General features: G+C 42.7%; 1 protein-coding gene across 1 annotated transcript in view; it reads right to left on the bottom strand.

Moving 5' to 3' along the window:
* Nucleotides 1-780, bottom strand: part of PRKACB (protein kinase cAMP-activated catalytic subunit beta) — a 74,610-nt gene extending 73,830 nt beyond the window's left edge. Inside the window, exon 1 of the mRNA XM_064455410.1 lies at nt 480-780. Within this exon, the coding sequence (XP_064311480.1) occupies nt 480-525 (46 nt within the window). The 5' untranslated portion in view covers nt 526-780. The remainder of the gene's footprint in view (nt 1-479) is intronic.
* Between the last annotated feature and the right edge of the window lie 18,018 nt (nt 781-18,798).

Genomic DNA, 18,798 nt, shown 5'->3' with positions numbered 1-18,798 from the left:
CCGACATTCCCCGCAGCATCCCGCAAAGCCTCCCGCCGCCACGGGTGTGTTGAGGGGTGGGGAAAGCGAGCCTGCCGGGGCGCGGGTGGAGGCTGGCGGCGGCGCTGACACCTGCCCGCCGCCACCCCGGCCCCGCCGGCAGCTCCTCCTTTCCCGGGGACGGACACCTGCTGCGGGACAGCCGGACAGGCGGGAGGCTCCGGCCTCGGCCACGGCCCGGCGGGCGGGTTTATCCCGCTTATTTCCCGGGACGCCGAGGCGGGCGGGCCGCTCGGCAGCGGACCGGGGCGGGCTGCCCTCGGCGCCGAGCAGGCCGCGCCGAGCCGGGGGCGGGGGGCTCGGCGCCTCAGCCGCTAGGCCGCGGGGCCTGCGGTGGCGGCGGCGGCGCGGGGCGGGCGCAGCGGGCCGGGCCCCGCCGGCCCCTCCTCGGTGAGCGGAGCCAGCGCGGCGGGCGGAGGCGGCGGATCCCCCTCACTCACCGCTCTCGATCTCGTTGCCCTTCTTGGCGGTGGCTGCGTTCCCCATGGCCGGGCCGGGGCGGCGCGGGGCGGGGGGGGGGAGGGGGGAGCGGGAAGGATGCCGGGCGGCTGCAGCGGGCGGGCGGGGGGTCAGGGCAGGGCAGGGCTCGGCTGGCGGGGCGGCGCGGCCCGCGGGCGCGGCGGCGGCGGCGGCGGCGGCGTTCGGGCTCCCCTGGCCCCGCGCTGGGTCTGTGTGTCTCCGGCCGCCGCGGAGGAGGAGGCGAGCGCTCTGCCCCCCTCCCCCACCCCGACACACGGCGGAAATGACGGCCGGGGCGGCGCCTCCTCCCCGCTACGCCGCCCGCCGGGGGCGCGGGACGCCGCCGCCCCGGACACCGACACCGTAACCGCTACCACCGGCACCGCGTGCGGCGGGAGGCGCCGCCCGGCCTGAGGGAGGGGGCTGCGGGAGCCCTGGGCGGCGTCCGCCCTGCCGCGGCGGCGGCTCTTCACGGCGGGGCAGGGGCGCCCTGGGCCGCCCGCGCGTCGTGCCGTGCGTGGGGTGTGGGGGTGTGTGTCCCCCCGCGCCTCGGCCGGCGCCCGGCCCCGGCCCCGGGGGCGGCGGGGGTGGGGGCGGCCCCGCTGAGCGGGGGGGGGACACGGGACAGGCGCGACCTGCCCAAGGTGACCCCGGGAGGCCCGGGCGAGGCGCGGCCCTGCGGGAGGCCCCGGCCCCGGCCTCCCCCGGAGCATCCCCGCCCGCCGGGGGACACCCGCCGCCCTCCCCGGCCCGCCCGGGCCTGCCGCGAGCGCGAGGGAACCCGCACTTGCCGCCCGCTCACAAACTGTATTTACGTGGCTCAACAGACTATAGGAAAAAAAAAAAACCACAAAGTAAGCGAGCTGCCAGGAAAGATTTCCCCCCCCCCCCCCCCCGCTTTTGCTGCCACTCATGTCATAAATAGCTACAGCTACGCGTTTTCAAACGGTGTTGTGAGTTTCAAGTCGATGATAGCTCCCTTTATATATTTACCGCGTGAAATGCTGTGAGTGGTTTAGCTCTGGAAGGAAACGCTTTATCAAAAAGAAGGCTTTATTTTATGTGCCTTGATGTGGTGAGAGCGGAGAGCAGAAGTGCTAATCTTACGGATCACAAACCGTATATATCCTGCCAGGACAATTTACGCGATACCCGGCCTCTCCTGGCAGCGTTCTTTCCCCAGGGCTGCGTGAGTTGTTCCAGCAGCAGCCGCCCTGGCTACCACCTTTCACAGGGGCTACCAAAATCCTCCCCGACACCCTGGGCGGCCGGCGGGTGCGGAACACGCTGTCACGGCCTAATGCTGAATTCCTTACTCTCTATAAGGCAGGGTTTTATACATACACACCGATGCACACTCAAGCAGGTACCTCTGGGACATTTCCGACCTCCTGAGACTGCGCAGCGGAGTGCACCGCATGTGAGCACCGGGCAGATCTAGCCAGCGCGTGGCTCTACCCTGACAGTGGTACGAGCTGTGTGGATTATCCAGCTGCAAAGTTTTGGGAACACTTGCCTGAATTATCCTGATGTTTTGTAGGTTGAAGTTCTACCAATGAACGCTTCAGTTAAGGGACTTTCTCTTGATTTATTCACCTTTTCACTTGCATTATGCTGATCAGTGTGATACTGCTTGCTTCAGAGGAGTACCTGTTTTTTTACAATTAAAGAAGCAATCTCTGGGGAAGCCAGGTCATTATTGCTTTGAAGATCAGAAACAAGACTTAGGCATAGTGAGGAAATGACCTGCAAACCATTGGGGGCGGTGAACCTGCTACTGTTGAAGAGAGGGCTGTCTCATTTTGCCAAAGCTGGAGTCTCTGCATTCTCTACGCGCTTACCCGGAGGTTCACTGCGTTACTGGTGATGCGCTCTGCCGGGGGCGGGCGTGTAGATTGCAATAGCCAGATCTGCACCAGGAGAAGTTAAACTTGGGAAGAGGGTACTTTTGCTATCAACCAGCGTGATCACTCAGACAATAACAAAAAAAAAAAAAAAAAGGTACCTGAGATGCTAGAGTATTTAAATAGATGCCTGAGGATACTATCACAGATAGGTAAAGATGTTACCCCAGTTTTAAGCATTTTCCCTGCTCCAGCCATCATCATTTGCATTTTGGCCAGATTGCATCTGAATCAGCTGATTTTCATCCAGGTGCTGACAGACATTTTGGAATCCTTGAGAAGACAGCAGCAGCATCGCTAACAAATGGGACACGCTGCAGCATCTTTAGCATATTCTTGGCATTACAGCTCATCCCTTTGCTAGCAAATTATGCTGCATAGGCTCCACGTGTGAGGATCCACCAAGGTCCAACAGCCGTTACTGCCCTGTGGGATTTGCTGGACAAGGATCGGCCGGTCATTGCACGTGCTCCAGCAAAATGCTATATATACGCGCAGAGTGCTGCATATATATGTGCAGCAATGCGTGACCCTAGTTCTCAAATAAGCACATGCTCAGAATACACATCCAGCACTGATGGAGTTGCATAAGTGCTTATACCCAAACACTCTCATAATCAAAGACATAACAAATATAAGTCAATGATGCTGGGACACATTAAATGAACCACTTCCGTGATCCTAGCGTTAGGTGTCTAACTGAGGATAACGGGAACAAGGACTTAGGGGTGGACATCTGCATTCTTGTTCACACCACTTACACAGCTTAGGCTGTATTAACAAGTAAATATTCATTAATTGCAGAACATTCCAATGTAGGATAGATTATATATATGATGTATATATATATCTCATATATATCTATATATATATATAGCATATATATAGCATTCAGAGCATCAACTCTTATTCTAGCCCTAACTTCAGTTTGCCTTAATTTTCTTATATAAAATCCTTTGGTTTTCCTGTATAAAATCCTTTGATGCTGAAATGCCTCACATCACTGTTCATCCAAAAGTAGCTTATCTTCTTTCTTTCACCACAACTGGTTAAAAAAATCAAATCGTGCAGATATGAAAAATGTTCTGTCTGGATATGTTAGAATATTTCAGTAATGGCGCAATCTAAAACATTCAAATTTAATTTGTTTTGCTGATCTGTACAAGATTTAAAAAAAATAGCTGCTATACTCTAAGAAAGTCAGCTCAGCAGTTTTAGGACTATACACATTTAATGGTCTAGTTTCAGTGACTCACAGCGGGTTGTAATCCATTTTTCTACATATTGGTTGGGAACTATCGATTAGGAGTATCCTAGCAAGACCAATCTTTTTTCTCTGATAAAGCCGAAAGCTCTGTAGCAGATGTATAGTTCCCTGATGAAACGTGCACATCCCGCTCTACGTAGGCTCAGAACTAAAAATGAGAGGGTCATTTCAGGGCAGAAAAGATAAATTTCTGGTAGATCAAAGGCTCTCACGTGCTTTTAATGGAAATCACTTTTTCATTCGGTAATTACTTCTGGAGCCACATATCGTTTCACTCCATAACCATTCCAATTCCTAGGTGAGGTAGCGGCAATTCTGTAGCAACTACAGCAGTGGTTTTCAATACATGTTGGATACAAGTCACTAAATTTAAATCATTAGGCATCTAGATTTTCTTCCCTCGCATTTAAGGTATGCGTGCATTGCAAGGGATTGGCAGATCCAGATGGATGGTTTTGCCCATCCATACAGGTAATTGTTACCCTGAGGACGGAGGCTCTGCCCAGGTTATGCATATGTACCTGCCTTAGTTGTAATTCTCTTTATATGGCCAGCCTGCCTTCCCATTGCAGCAGTATCTGTAAATTGCAGGGTTTGAATACCAGATTTGACTGCTGTCCCCAAATTTCACATTCCTGCATACCTGAATACCCCTGGCAGCCTCCTTCTCTACTCCTAAACAGACTGATATATTTGGCATTTAACTCTCTGTTTTCCTTTCAAGTTCTTCCAGACTGCTGGCACATTTCCTGCTCTCAGCTAACCCCTGATCTGCCAGCGTGGGATGTTTTTCTAGCAGGTTGCTAACGTGCCAAGAAGCATATGTATCTCTTGGTGAATATGGAAGTTATTTTTCAAATTTTACAGCTTCTGACCCAGAAACAGGAATATTCATCACTGCAGCATAATTTCGACCTGCCAAGAATATATCAGTTATGCCGTGTGGATGTGCTGAGGGGAAGGATGAAAGCTGGAGTACGGCAATGCCCCCTGCTCCCTGCACTAGCTACACAGAGAGCGATGAACTACGTCCTTGTGCGGGTAAGACCAAACCCACTGGTGCCCGGTTCGTTACTGTTGGTTGAGAACCCATCCTCACAGGGAGGAGTGAAAGGTCTTACGTCATGTTTCCACAATACCTGAGATTTCCAGCCCCTGAATCCACAACGAAACTAGAGCAAATTGGCCAACAACTTGCGCCACCAGATCTCCTAAAAAATGTTCTTTGATGCCCTCTGACTGTGCATCCAGAGGAATCAGGAACCTCAGGAAAGTGTCTGCACACTGTGACTGTTACAAATTTGAGGGACATATTGGTTCAAAGAAGAAGGGATTCTTAATTAGGGGTAACTCGGGCTTCCCTCAGCATGACTAGGCTTAAAGCAAGAAGCTCCAAAGGAAGTTTGCACCACAGCCAACACTTCACCCCTGTCACCCTTCCCTTCTTGGCGTTAGATGTTTCCCAAGATAGCCACTGATCAAAAACCCCACATAAACAGAAAAGCAAAGGGTTTATATATTCCCTTATCGATTTTTAACTACACTTATTTCACCACAAACCTCTCAAGAGCCATAAAGTTGCAAGGTGGCTTTTTTTCTGATGTTTTAAACATAATTCAAAGAAACAGGTACGTTTGGGCTATGCTTTTGCTGTCAGTATTGCCCCTTGACAAGATAGCATTTGTCAAATTTTCTATGGATAGTGGCTATATATTAATTCATAGGAGGTGGCAGGTGCTGTCTTGTGATCACCGTCCTGCTGAGTAGACATGTTTTTTGCAGAGATAAACTACACACTGCCTTAATGGCCAAGTCCAGCTGCTCAGGTCTTTATCTCCCATGATCATTCGGGAGAGCGGGTGTAGTCTCTTGCTATCAGCCAAGCAGCACTTTTTTCAGTTGCTTATAATTGTTCTGCAGATTATTCCATATTTGTAGAAGATACTGCCTGCAAATTTGTGATCCAGAAGAAATTGCTAATTACACTTAAGGCAAACGCTTACTGACCTGCCTCTGTAACTGACTTCGTGATGCTTTTGTGGGTACCTGGCTGCCATCAGGCTCATTTTAGAAGTCTCCTTATCCACATCAGAAGAAGTCCTTTGCTTTCTACACAAGTGTTCCAATTTTTTTTAATCCACGATAGATTGCTTAGCCTAAGAAAAGCAAGATATTTTATATCATCTTGGTTTGCTACTCTTCTGAATAGTTGGTTGGTACAAAAATCGAGTAGAGAAAAACAAAAAAAATATGAATTGCATATTTTGTTCTTGTATTTTTAGTAGTTCAGCAACGTATTTGGACTGCTGCACATGAACTGTAGGAGGAATGCAACTTAAATAAATATTGGTGGTATAGTTGTCTGACCTCAGATTCTAGTCTAGTCACACAGATTTGAATAGAAATCCTATGCGGGTAGTTAAAGCCATTCAAAAGCATAGGTATTTAAAAAAATATACAGTAAAACACTTTCAGGGTAGTTGACTTCATTATCTGCATGCTTACAATAATTGAGAGGTGATCAATATTATACTGATGTTTGTTCTTACTGTATATCGAGACTCTGAATCACTTTCCTTTTATAGAATAAAGAAGATTAAAAACAAAAATAGTGGTGTTTTTAAATGTATCTTTTTAGGTCTTTTCTACAGAGATCTCCAAGTTAATTACAGCTGGTAATTTAAAGTAGACTCAGCTATATTAAATGCCCCAGTATGTATTTTTCTTCAGAATTAAAAATGACCTTAATTCATTTTAGCCTGACTCACTCTGGAAGTGAAATAGGCTATGTTAAACGAAGGTCAGTTTAATTCTAACTAAGAGTTCGCACACAGAGTTCATCAGGCTTTTGTACATACTCTGCACCCCATAAATTAGGAATGATGGGGACTAGTAGACACATAGCTAAATCTAAACTTCATTGTATTCTGCTCAAATACATGTCCTGTAAATCATGTCCCACTGTCACATATCACTATATTGGGTAAAGAAGTCTAGATAAAAAGCTTTTTAATGCATAATCAGCTCTTCAGCTGTAATATCTTTAGTAGTGCCATCTGAAAATAGAAAACCAGTCTAAGATGTTTTGCCTGGTTTATTATTTATATCTAGAAGCATATTTTTTAAACAGAAACAAAATAACTTTCCTAAACCTGGAATTTTACCCATCTGTCTTTCTACAACCTGTTGATTTTCTCTTAGGGTTACAGCACAGCTACTAGAAATACTAGGAGTTGTGCACGTATGACTAATCGAAGGTAACACATGTCCTATTTGGTGTCATGGTAATTACTTCTTCTGCACACACCATCTTTTTCTGCAAGTATCCTCTGTTCTTAAGAAAACAGTCATCCAAGGCAGAGGGTCAGCAACACGCACTTTGTTCATGGTTCAGATCCTTGGCGCTTCCAGGCAAATTAACACAAGCTTTCGCTTAACGTTCAGCTTCTCCCATCTGCTTTATTTGTGTTGTTATTCCTTGCTTATGATTTCAAGCTCTGCATTCTTTTCTGCCTTTAATATCTTTGTCTTATGCTATTTTGAGCGCTTGGTCATATCTAAAGCACTGTCCAGTCCAACACTTCTTCAAGTACCAGTTTCTTTGGCAGATTCTGAGTTGCCTCATCTGGAGTCTGCTTCTCCCAGGAGTCTATTTCTGTGTTATTTGCTCCCCTTTCTGTTGAAAACCAGTGGCTTTTTAAAATGGGAACTTTTTTTTTTTAAATCTACAAATCCTTATTAGATCTTACCCTAAAGCAGACTAATTCCATGCTTTATCATAACACCTGTAACAGATAAAATTGTCTCCCCGATCTTATAAACCAAAAAATACTTTAAAACCTTCAGGTTTTAAAGCAAATAACTTTCATGGGCTTCATTTAAAAATGAAGATAAATCTAGAAGATGTATCTAAGATTTATTTAAAGATAAATCTAGAATGCAGTACTCCTCAATTTTTTTTTAACAGCTTCATGAATATCCTCCTTTGCTTGGATTGCTGAACACTGTTAAATACACCAAATGCATCAGCACTTGCTATTTTCTGAAGGAAAACCTCCTTCTGGTTGACTTTCTTTTAAATAACACTTTTTGCTTCCAGATGTACATTGAAGTGTTCTTGCCTTTTTTCCAGTAGTTTCTGGCATTTCCAGAGTTTGGGCCTTTAAATGCTCCAATTTCTCTCAGTCTTTTTTTTAAATTTCTTTTTATTGCTAGTGCCATGAATGAGGAGTCGTGCCAGGCTCAGAGGATTACAGACACGTTCTTTAATAATGTGCGTGCGCAGTGCCTATTCCTCACATTTACAAGCCAGAAGTTAAACCTCTAAAGGAATATTTACACCGGTAACCTCTCATTATGAGGAATAATAAGCAAAGAAAATCATGGTATTGCATTCATAGATGTGAATCTGTTGGAAAAAAAAAATCCATGCAAGAAACAGAGTAAAAACCTCTTTGCATCTGAAAAAAGCAGCCAAGAAACCAATGTAGAAAGTTTATTTAATATTTGTAGATCTGTTTTTGGTTTGCGTTTGACTGACAATGCTAGGAGGAGAAGTATTTATGGTGCTAGGCAAGAAGAACATATTAATCCTCAGCAACACAAAGAAGAAGCGACTATTTCAAGTGGTTGTAATGCAAACGTCAATGTAAAAGCTTTTTCCTCTCAACTCCAGAATCTGAGAAGCAATTGGCAGGATGTGCTTTGATATTAGCAGATGTTCTGTATGTTTGGTAGGTTCATGACTGACCCACAAAGAGAGAGGAACTGAATGCTTTCAAGCATTTTTTTTTTATCTCATGAAACAGAGATCTTTGACTTCTACTTGCATTTAGTCCAAGCTGGATTTTCTTTAAACTCAGTTACACATCGAAAATGTTGAGCTCATTTTCTAACAGTAGTTGAAATAAATATAATGCTTCCAGTGATTTTTTTTTAATCCATGTTAAAAGATGGATTTTAAATATTTTAAAAGGTTTAAAATTTCACATTTTAAAACCATGTGAAATACAGTGTTTTTTTTTCACAGGGATGTGGAAGACAGGGCTTTTTAATTAGTGTTAGGTATTGCCATTTTAGCCATCACATTTACATGAAAGAACTCCATTCATTCAATTTTATGCAAAGGGCAGATCCATTACCAAATAATATATTAATCAATAAATGTCTACATATAAAAATTACCCTCCAGCGTTTCTCATTTCCAATACTGTAATTCCTTTCAAATAATTTCTGCTAAAGACAATCAAGGTCTCTCATAGAGGATGTACAGAAGTCTGACCGTGTTAGGGATAATGTCTGCCCTTATTCATGTTATGTCCACGTGCAACATTTTAACTCAGAGGTGATGGATTTTATGTGTTGATCACCTGAGACACCTGCTTTTTTTGTCCTTTGATATCTCCCCTCAGAAATATTCCTTTCTGTCTCCTTTATCCCAATAAAAATTATCTTCTGGTTTAGACCTAATATTCTTTCCCCCCCCCTAGTTTTACTTCTTTATATTGCTAAAATAATAATTAAAAAAAAGAGTTCACAAAGCTAATGGAATTCAGCAGCACACTTTGGAGGTGTTTAGCATCCCTTGCTTCATCCAGATAATTGAGACATTAGATCTTCTTTTCATTAATAGGGCTGAACATAAAGACGCAGGCATGTCTAAATCAGCTGGGGCCCTGCCTGGTCATTGCTGCAAAGACAAACCACCGTTGACATTTCCAATTCCGTGAGGACACACATGCAGAGGCAAAGGCCATAAAAGCCATTGCTGAGGGGAAAAGTATTTTTCTGAAGTTTTGAATGAAATCCCACTTTCCTCATCCTGAGTTGAAGTTTTGCCATCAGTAACATCAGGACGTTACCTGCAACGCTGGGCCTGGGTCGGTTTTCTATTTTTGCAGCTGTTACGTCTCATAAACGATCTTAAAGAAAATACTCTTATTTCTACCAGAACATTCCATCAATTTATTGCAGAGACAAGAGTATCATTAGCCATATCCATCCCCTCCAAGTTAGCATAGGATGGTGTAGCAAATGGGCCCAAAAGATATGGTTCTCCTGGGTAAATAATTTATTCCTATAATTTCTTGGGAATGATGAATGTGGGTTACGTTGTTCTCCTTCAGTTAAAGGGACTTTCCCTGTGGAGGACAGGGGAGGGATATTCCCTTCCTATCGCCACCTGTTTGAAGGGGCGACTAAGCGTTTTGTATAACGATCCTTTAACATGCAAATATTGATAATACCATCAATTCCAATACTTATCACTTATGCAGTGCTTTTTCATCCGTATGTCTCAGGGTGACGCAGCCAGATGAAGTCAGAGGCTCGTGAAGGCTTCAGTGGTGTTGGAGAGCGGCAGTCCCATGGCAGCTGGGATTTCAAGGGAGGAGAGAGGAGAAAGGCTGGAGGAGGTACGGGGTGAGCAGCAGAACTCCTCGGGGAGGGCAGCTTCACCTGCCGCGGAGAGGAAAGTATAGTAACTGGAAAAGGAATGAAATAGTGCAGGACAGAAGAGAAGAGGGCTTGAGAATGGTAAAGGGAGAGGAAAACAAAGCCAGAAGAATTGGAGCACATCATGTGCAGAGAAAAGAAAACAGATAAAGTCATTATGGAAGAGAACTTGTAGAACTTGCCACGTTCAACAGGAAAATACGCAATATGGTCTTAAGACATAAGACAGAAAATAGTAGGGGATGTAACCTATTTCATTTGGAGAGAAAAAGTACTGCTTATGACTAGGAGAAGCCGTGATTTTGTCACAATCTCGGCAACGCTCCCGTGGCCCAGGTTCATCCCTGCCCGTGTGTCTGCTCCGTGTGTGGAGCTCTCCACTCGCTCCCTGATGGCTCTGAGTCAAATAATTTGCAGACCTTTGGTCTGGACACAGTCTTTTAGTATATATTTGGACAGCTGCATCACAATGGGGTCCTGATTTTGAATGGGGTCTCTGTTTTCTACCGTAATTGAGATAATGAATCATTATCACTCAATGATGTCACTATCACTTCTTGGACATAAAAATCCCATGAGATCAGAAGGAAATGTAAATTATCTTAATATTATCTATTATATATTATATTTACAAAAATTACAATCCATAGTCTGAACCAAAACAAAAAATCATCGCGCCTATGTAAAGTATAATTGTAGCAGTCTTTTGTTTCTTTGCTACAACGAGTAGGTGCGACGAATTTGAAGGAACCTCCTACCCCAGGCCGTGCGTTTCTCCCTCGGCAGGGCGCTCGGCAAAGATCCTTTCCTTTTTGTCATTTTGGAGACTATAGCACAGGCAGGACAGGCCCCTTTAAATCTCTCTGGTTTATCTGGTTGCTTAGGACAACCCCCGTAAGCATCACTGGAACAACATGTGGTCTTCAAAAATTTGGGGACCTGGAGGAGAAACTAGGTCTGTTTTGGAAGGGAGAGACCCTGTGTATCCGTACCTGTATGAGGAGCCACATGATTTTGCAAAGGCTTATGTTGCACATTTCTTTTGGAATCCTTCACACTTTTATGGTCTGTTTTATTTTGAGATATATGGCAAAAATAAACATGTTTTCTGGCAGCAGCTTTTTTTCTTGTTTTCTATATTGCTGTCTGTTGCGACATAAATATTTACTGATTAAATATTTATGTATAATGAAAGAATATGGGAAAGAAGACTGACTATGCAAAAGTGACAACTCTGCTTATCATTTTATTTGATAGCGTGTTTTTATTGTGCCTTTTGAGGCGATAGCTTTAGGAAGGTGAAAAGCCTATTAGAAAACTAATTAAAAATACTGGAGAAATTCAAATAAGGGTGTAAATCTTACCCTTTGCGATACGAGTTGCCAATTAGACATGATAAATGGAAGGGTTAAATATTATCTAGCTGATAAATATTTCAAAGCTTGTTCTTACTGACATGGAACAGCAGGTTCCTTTTTATACACGGTGCTGAAGAATTAAAAAAACAACAATCTGGCTGTTCCATATCCCTGATATTTCAGAACTCAAATTTCTTTCCAGATAATGTTTTAGAAATGAGATTGAAAGTTTATCTGGTTTGTCTCCTCTCCTGGCAGCGTTTCATTACAATGAGTTGCTTCAGAAAATTATATACTATTACTGCTATGTATGTTATTACACTACTCCTTTTCTGGATTTAAAATGTTATATTCTTCTTACATATCCCTCCCTTTCATTGCTGTCTATAAAATAATTGCTGTCTGTGGGGGATATATAGACCGGTGAACTTGGTCATACATGAACAACAAGTTAAATTTGAGCTCCATTTTATGTCTGTAATATTTAAAATTAAAATCTCCATTTAGTTCTTCTTATCATTGTAGCTCTGTTACTTGTACTCGATACAAAAATATACCTCTGAAACTTTAGCTAGGAAAAACTCATGGCTCAGTGTCATGTTATTTCATGTATAAAACCTATGGTTTTGTGATTAAATGATGAAAAAAGTCTGAAGGAGTTAAGTTTATTAGACTAAGTGAATCTCATAAATTAATATTAAGTTTTTTGGAACATTCATTTGAATCCTGTGAATGCCACTCTTCTGTTCACTTTTCTGAGAGAGAAAAAGGAATTTAAAGCAATTCTTATTTATGTAATCCAAATTCTGATTATGTTAAGTCTTACATAGTCTTTCAAATGAGAGCAAAGTAACCAGAATATATAACTGAGTCAAAACAGGGAAAAATGCAGAAAAATTAATGTGAGTTTAAATCTTGTGTAACTGTGGATGAAACTTTGAATGGTAAAACCTCATCAAGTTTTCATGGACCTGCTGATTCCGGTGCACTTTTTATAAAATGTGAAGTTGTACTGAGTCATTTTTCTTCTACCAGCTTTGTTGCAATAGACTTTTAGTCCAACATAGGGGTGGGATGAGGCTTGGAGAGTCGCAAACCCAGAATCTGCCGCTGTCTGCTCTGGATTGTCAGCTGAAAAGCTGTTTTATGTTTAAATGAAAGCAAGGTGCTTTAAAGAAATGAGGGTTATTATCAGGCTGTCCTTTCTACACTTGCGTTCTACTCGTTACCTTGAAGAGGGATAAAACAGCTTTTAAGACATGAGCTATTTTTTGCGTTGTAAATCTGTGTAAACCCAGAGAGATCATTTCATAGTGTGCTATTCCATGAGTCCTCACTCCACACATTTCAGTTTATTTTATAATCACTGTTAATAATTCCTGTTGGTGAATGCTACACAATAAGGACAAATATTCAGTCTCTAAAAATAATAGGACAAGAGCAAATAGACATTATTCAGCCTGTAGAAAATATTACCTATGTTGGGGTATTCTTAGTTCTGCAAGTTAACCCCTATATTGTTTTTCTTTTCTAGAACCAGAAATTCCTGTTGTAAATAGCAAGCAAAATTTGATTGACAGGGTGAGGTAAACAAAACTCTATTGCTGAGCAGGGAAGTTCCTTCTACAGTCTGAATTAAATCTCACATACTGATTAAGTTTGTATGAGATATGTCGTAAAAAAGTTCCTTATGAAAGATAACACTAAGCAAAAAAATCCTATAAGCTGTACTAGAGAATTTCAAAGGAAAGATGATCAAATTCCAAGTCCCTCTGAATCCTGTTGTATCAGGGCACTGAGAGCACTAATAAGCCTTAATGGCCCTGACCAGCCTCACCCGGAGCCTCCCCCCACACCCACGGGCTCAGGAGCTCTATTTAAGTTCAGCCCTGAGCCCCCACTTGGTGCTGGAGCTTCACTGGAGGAAGGCTGATCTTCTGCACAGTCCCTGCCTGGCCCTCACCCCCAGCCCAGGGGATGGCCTCCCACCTTGGTGTCAGCCCTGGCTTGTTGCTGTGGAACTGCCTGGCAATTGCTGGACCTTATCCTTGCCTACAGACTGACTTCCTGACCTTGGACCTGTCTCGTCACCATGACACTGCCTTATGATACGGGCTCTTGGTTGGGCCTGTCCACCATCTACAGGTCTGTCTTGCCTACCTTGCTCGGGTGCTGTGGGATCTCTCTTTCCTCAGGTTCTCTTGGCAAGCAGCCCTGTTCTTGCTGCCTCCTGTCATGCTGCACCTTTGTAATACAAATCTGAAGTCTTAAAAGTTTATTTAATGTCCAGAAGACTCAGGCTGCTGCCCACAGCCCGGATCTAGCGAGAACTGCTATTTGGTGCCTTCCCGTGTCCTGTATTTCTGTGTGCAGAGCTGTCCTATCTAAATAGACACTGAGCCTGTGTTACCTGTTGCTGTATGGCACAAATTCAGACTTGGTAGGATTTAGTATGTGTCACAAAAGAGGCTACTATAATTCTAGACTTAAGTATTCCTATAAATGCAAATGGCTAGTCTTTGTCCCCACTACAGTAACATCCACTCTCTCCCTGCAGAAATATCTTGCCACTTCTCTCACTCTTACGTCCTCTGCTGTGACACCCCAATTTGAGTGGGTGAGAGGTGGTGTGTGCTGACTTCACGCTGCCCACCTTGCCAGGCTGACAGGCTCTCCAGGAAACTGAATTGCAGTGCAGAGGCACCTGAGCATCTGATTCGTGTAAGCAAATCAGCCCTGACGGATCAGAATTCAGTACATGTACTTAGGTGCTTCTGCATTTTGCTGCCCAGTGCATCTTGCAGTTCTGGTATTAGGAGGACTTTTCTACTGCTAATGAAATTTTCCTATCTCGCTGCCCAGGAGAAGGCAGAATTGATTCTATTGTCATTTCACTGTTGGAAATATCGTATCAGTGTACCACATGGTACAGATACATCTCATCTGCCTTTGTAAAGAAGTATTATTTCTATTTTATGGGTGAAAAAGAGAAGCATGCATACTAGATGATTCTATACTCCTGTCATCATCACTAAAAAGGGTTTGTCACTGTTGCAAAATTAATTTACAGTGGTATAAAAGAAAAATGCCTTCCCCAACAACCCCAAAGCTGTTATCCGTGCAGCAGGAATCTGTGTTGAGGTACAATGGTTGGCCTAAATAAAAAAGCTTTCATATCAACTAGGATTTTCAAAGAAACCTGTGTGTAGAAAGAATGATAAACTATCATATTTCAGTGTTTTAATGGTGCATATAAATGAAATCCAAACTTCAGATTAATATTCTGTATACAGTTTTATTGTTTAAGTAAAGAGCAATTCTTCAGTAGTCCTTTAAATATGAAAATATTGTATTTCTGTAGTATGAAGTTTTTGTAGCTCAGCTAATGTAAAGACTTGATCTAAAACTAAGATTTCAGAAACAGATTTGCAAGTGAACTCTGCTGTAGGAATACTCTGCAAAACACAAATTCTAAAGATATTGGATGAAAAAATTTGTTTTCAAACTATTAAACATCACAAGGCAATAAGCGAATACATCTTAGATACGTTACACTTTGTATGACAGTCTATGACATCTAATCTGTTGAGCACATGGCTGGGATCGGGGAGGACTTGTGCACTTTGTTCTGCCAGAGACTCCGGAGGTCGTGCTCCAAGCAGTGTACGAAGTGTGAAGTAAATTAGATGAATGTCGGAAATAGACTTTCTCAACCTTGTACATATTTCAGATCATTATCTCCTGTGCGTACTTATCTGATAGGCACAAATTCACTGCTGACATGACATTGAACCAACAGCATTGGAATAAATCTGAATCTCTATCCATTTCCTTAACGGAGATGCAGAATATTTACGTGGTAGGAATGTTGTGAGAGTAGTTCTTGTACACCATTGTCAAGTGAATATGAGTTTTACTTGACAAAGGTATACTAACCTATCTAACCAATTTATATGCAAAAGGATTTCATTCTTTTCTCCCAGCCCAAATTTAAATTAACAAGGCATCAAGAGACCTGAATCATGAGAATAAGTGCAGACTTTTCTGGCAATTGAATCAACATCTTCAAAAGATTTAGAGCTTCTTTAGGTCATAAAGCTTAGATAACAATTACATGAAGAATTGTTGTGGTGATAGTAACATAACACACAGTAGTTGTCATGTTGCAATAAATCAGACTAATGATGACTTCAGACTTATTTAAATAAACCTGTATGAAGCAATTTCAGTTACACCTGCTAAGGTGTGGATTGAACAGGTGCTGAAAACACTTATATCATGAAGGAGCACATTAACTACATGAGAAATGGTGCAACTTTGCTGGGGCAGGAATCTCATTACCATTTTTCTTCTTGGTGATTCCTGACCATATTGCTTAAATAACGGTTTAATTCCTGCCTCCAACTGCAAAGAAGGAATGATTAGCACCCTGCTACTTGGGCCGGCAGGCCAGCACTAGCATAGGGAGCCTTTAGTAACACTGAAAATATTTATGAAAACTGTTTATTTCCTGGGTGACCACATTAACTTAGTTGACCAGCAGATATAAATTTCCACTTTCTTTCAACTTATGCCTCACTTTATCTTGCAGCCTTCATACAGTGGAAATAATTTATTTTTCTTACTGGCTTGGTGCTTGCTCAACAATTAAAAAAAAAAAGCCTCTCCAAACTGCTGAAGTTCTGGAGCTCCTTTTTAGTTAAACAGGGGCAGACAACAGATGGGAACTTGAAGAGATTATTTGAAAAAGAATCTCCAAGCTTTGATTACTAAACAGATAAAGACTCTCTGAAATGATATTTTTGTGTAGTTAAAATTAGAAGTACTCACATCTTAAAGCTGTTCAAAAACATGCCCGAACCAAAGGGGCACCACTAAGCTTGAGTGTAATTGACTGTAGTCTAAGGATACCCTTGGTGTTACAGTATCTGCTTACATCAGTACTGAATCTCACCCAGAGCGTGTTTGGAGTGATGAGGACTATAGAAAATTATTAATATTAAATGCTACCTTGTGTCGTTATATGGCTACAGCTTGTAAATTCACATTGATCTGTACGATAAAAGATGTTTACAGTAGCAATGAACTCAATCAAGCACATTTGCTGACAGATAAAAAAAATAACAAGCCATCTTGCTGGGCATTTGATTTCCAGGAGATAATCCCAGAGAGTACTCTGAAGATTAGAGAGAGAGGAGATAAGAAGTTGTGACAGGCTGGCAGTATCTGCCTGAAACACCATCCCCTGTTAGCAGGTGTTGGTGCTGCTGGGAGGCTGTTGCAGATGGCTTATTATGGAAGAAATGGGTGTTGCTCTTTGAAGCAAAAAGTATGGTTGGGCTGAGAAGTCTTGTAGTGAGAATCCTGAGGGGATAGAGAGTATAGGGAGGGAACTTGAGCTGAACCTTGTTTCTTCATTGGTAATGTTTTCTAGTCAGTCGCTAGGAAATGAGTGATTTTTGACTGCACAGACTGTGTTTGGACATAGTTTTATAACAAGTGGGAAAATACACCTGTTCAGAGAAGCATAATTAACTACTTTGTAAATATATTCCAAGATGAATGTCGTGCAAACAGAAGAAAACACACTTGGAATAGCTAAGTTTCATGTTATACAGCTTCATGCTGGTCCTGTTTCAAAGATTTTGGACTTCAGGATTGTTACTTCTAATGTTGTGAAACACAGTCTTTCTGGCACTCTCCAGCACTATCAGCTGCATGAAGATACAACCTGTTCCCAAAGCAAGGGCATAAACACAACTTCAGATTTCTGGACCGTATCAGACTGTGCAACCTACTGCACCTCTGCAAGCTGATGGTTGAATGGACAGGAGAAATAGATTTGCATCTCAAAGCCTGTTTTGTTACTTAGTTCAAAAACCAATATTCTTTAGAAAATTTAATTATCGGCTTTATTTTGAAGGAATTATATTTCCTGGCTTTGAGATGGATAACATATGCAGCTTTACAGTGCTCATAATTATTCAGGGAGTATGTTACCGGTAACAGGAGAGGTGAAATAGGAACTGTGCTCAAATAAATAATCAATCTGTCTCTGAAAGATAGGATTGATCTGATTGCCCCTGTCATTCTTCTACCGTAACAATCAAAAGTCATAAAGGTATGCAGCATCCTGGAAGGGAAAACAGGAAAAAACTGAGAAAATACATAGAAACGTGTAGATTTCTGAGAAAGCGTTCTTCCTGATCTCTAGTTTTCTGGTTTGCCTGTTTGTTTATTTGTGAAATTCTAGGATGATCTTCATGCCATAAAAGGTATTTTTATTGCTAGTTCTATTTACAATAATTATCTAGGCACATCTGTTGTCTCAAGTGCATCAATGTTCAATATTTAAACTAGCTCAAGTTTAAAAATAAAATTTTATTTCATGTTCCTAATTAAGCATCTGTGTATTTAATACCCTGTTTTGGTTTCTTACTAAATTTTATTAGCTCTAACGTTTTAACATGGAGGTAGCGAGTGCAGTCTACTTTCAGAGTGTTTCAGAATACAGATCACATGTGGGGGAAAAAAAAAGTAAATCTGATCTGCTTCTGGGAAATAACAACTAAAAGCACATTCTGGAAGAGATTAATGCCTCCCACCTCCCAGGAATGGGGATGAGAAAAGGCATTTGTGCTGCCAGGCTTCGGTCGTTGCCGGGAGGCTGTGTCATAGGCTGTGATTTCCCAGCTGAGACCGGCATCTCTTTGTACCAGCCCTCCCCTGGAAAGGGGAAGCATTGGAAGTGAGGCTGGGCCTTTAGAAAAGTCTGCCAGGAGCAGAGCGGGGCACAGTCATCATGCCAAGCTCCAGGTTTGCCTGCAAAGTACAAAGCAACAGCTGGGCACGATCTCTCATCATAAACTCTCATTTGATTTGCTGCTTTTCCTGCTATATAACATAATTTGCTCAGCAGAGAGGCGCACCTCGCTCTGGGGTGTTAGAGACCAGGGCACAGCATGCGGGCACGCAGCTCAGACAAAGCAGGCAGGATCTGCTGCAGGCCCGAAGCAAGCTTTGACCTGGACATAACATGCAATGCATGTAAACTGTGTAAGTGGTTTCATCTGCAGTCGGTGGCAGCATTCCAAATGACTAACGGAAGGAAAATCAAACCTTTCCCTATGAGCATCCTGTAACACAGCCTTCTCGCAGCTGTGAGGAAAATAAAGAACGCTTTACATGGGGACAAGCTCAGAGCCCATCGCCTCTGCTATAGCATGGCATTTCTTTCATTAAAATTTAGATCTGTTCCTACAAACACCTACCCACACAAACAAGCATGTGAATTTCTATGAGATTATATGCTTGTGGG

Source organism: Phalacrocorax carbo, chromosome 6 (genome assembly GCF_963921805.1).
Source record: "Phalacrocorax carbo chromosome 6, bPhaCar2.1, whole genome shotgun sequence".
Taxonomy (NCBI): Eukaryota; Metazoa; Chordata; class Aves; order Suliformes; family Phalacrocoracidae; genus Phalacrocorax; species Phalacrocorax carbo.
Note: the sequence above shows the minus strand (reverse complement) of the source record. Positions and strands in the feature narration are given on the sequence as shown.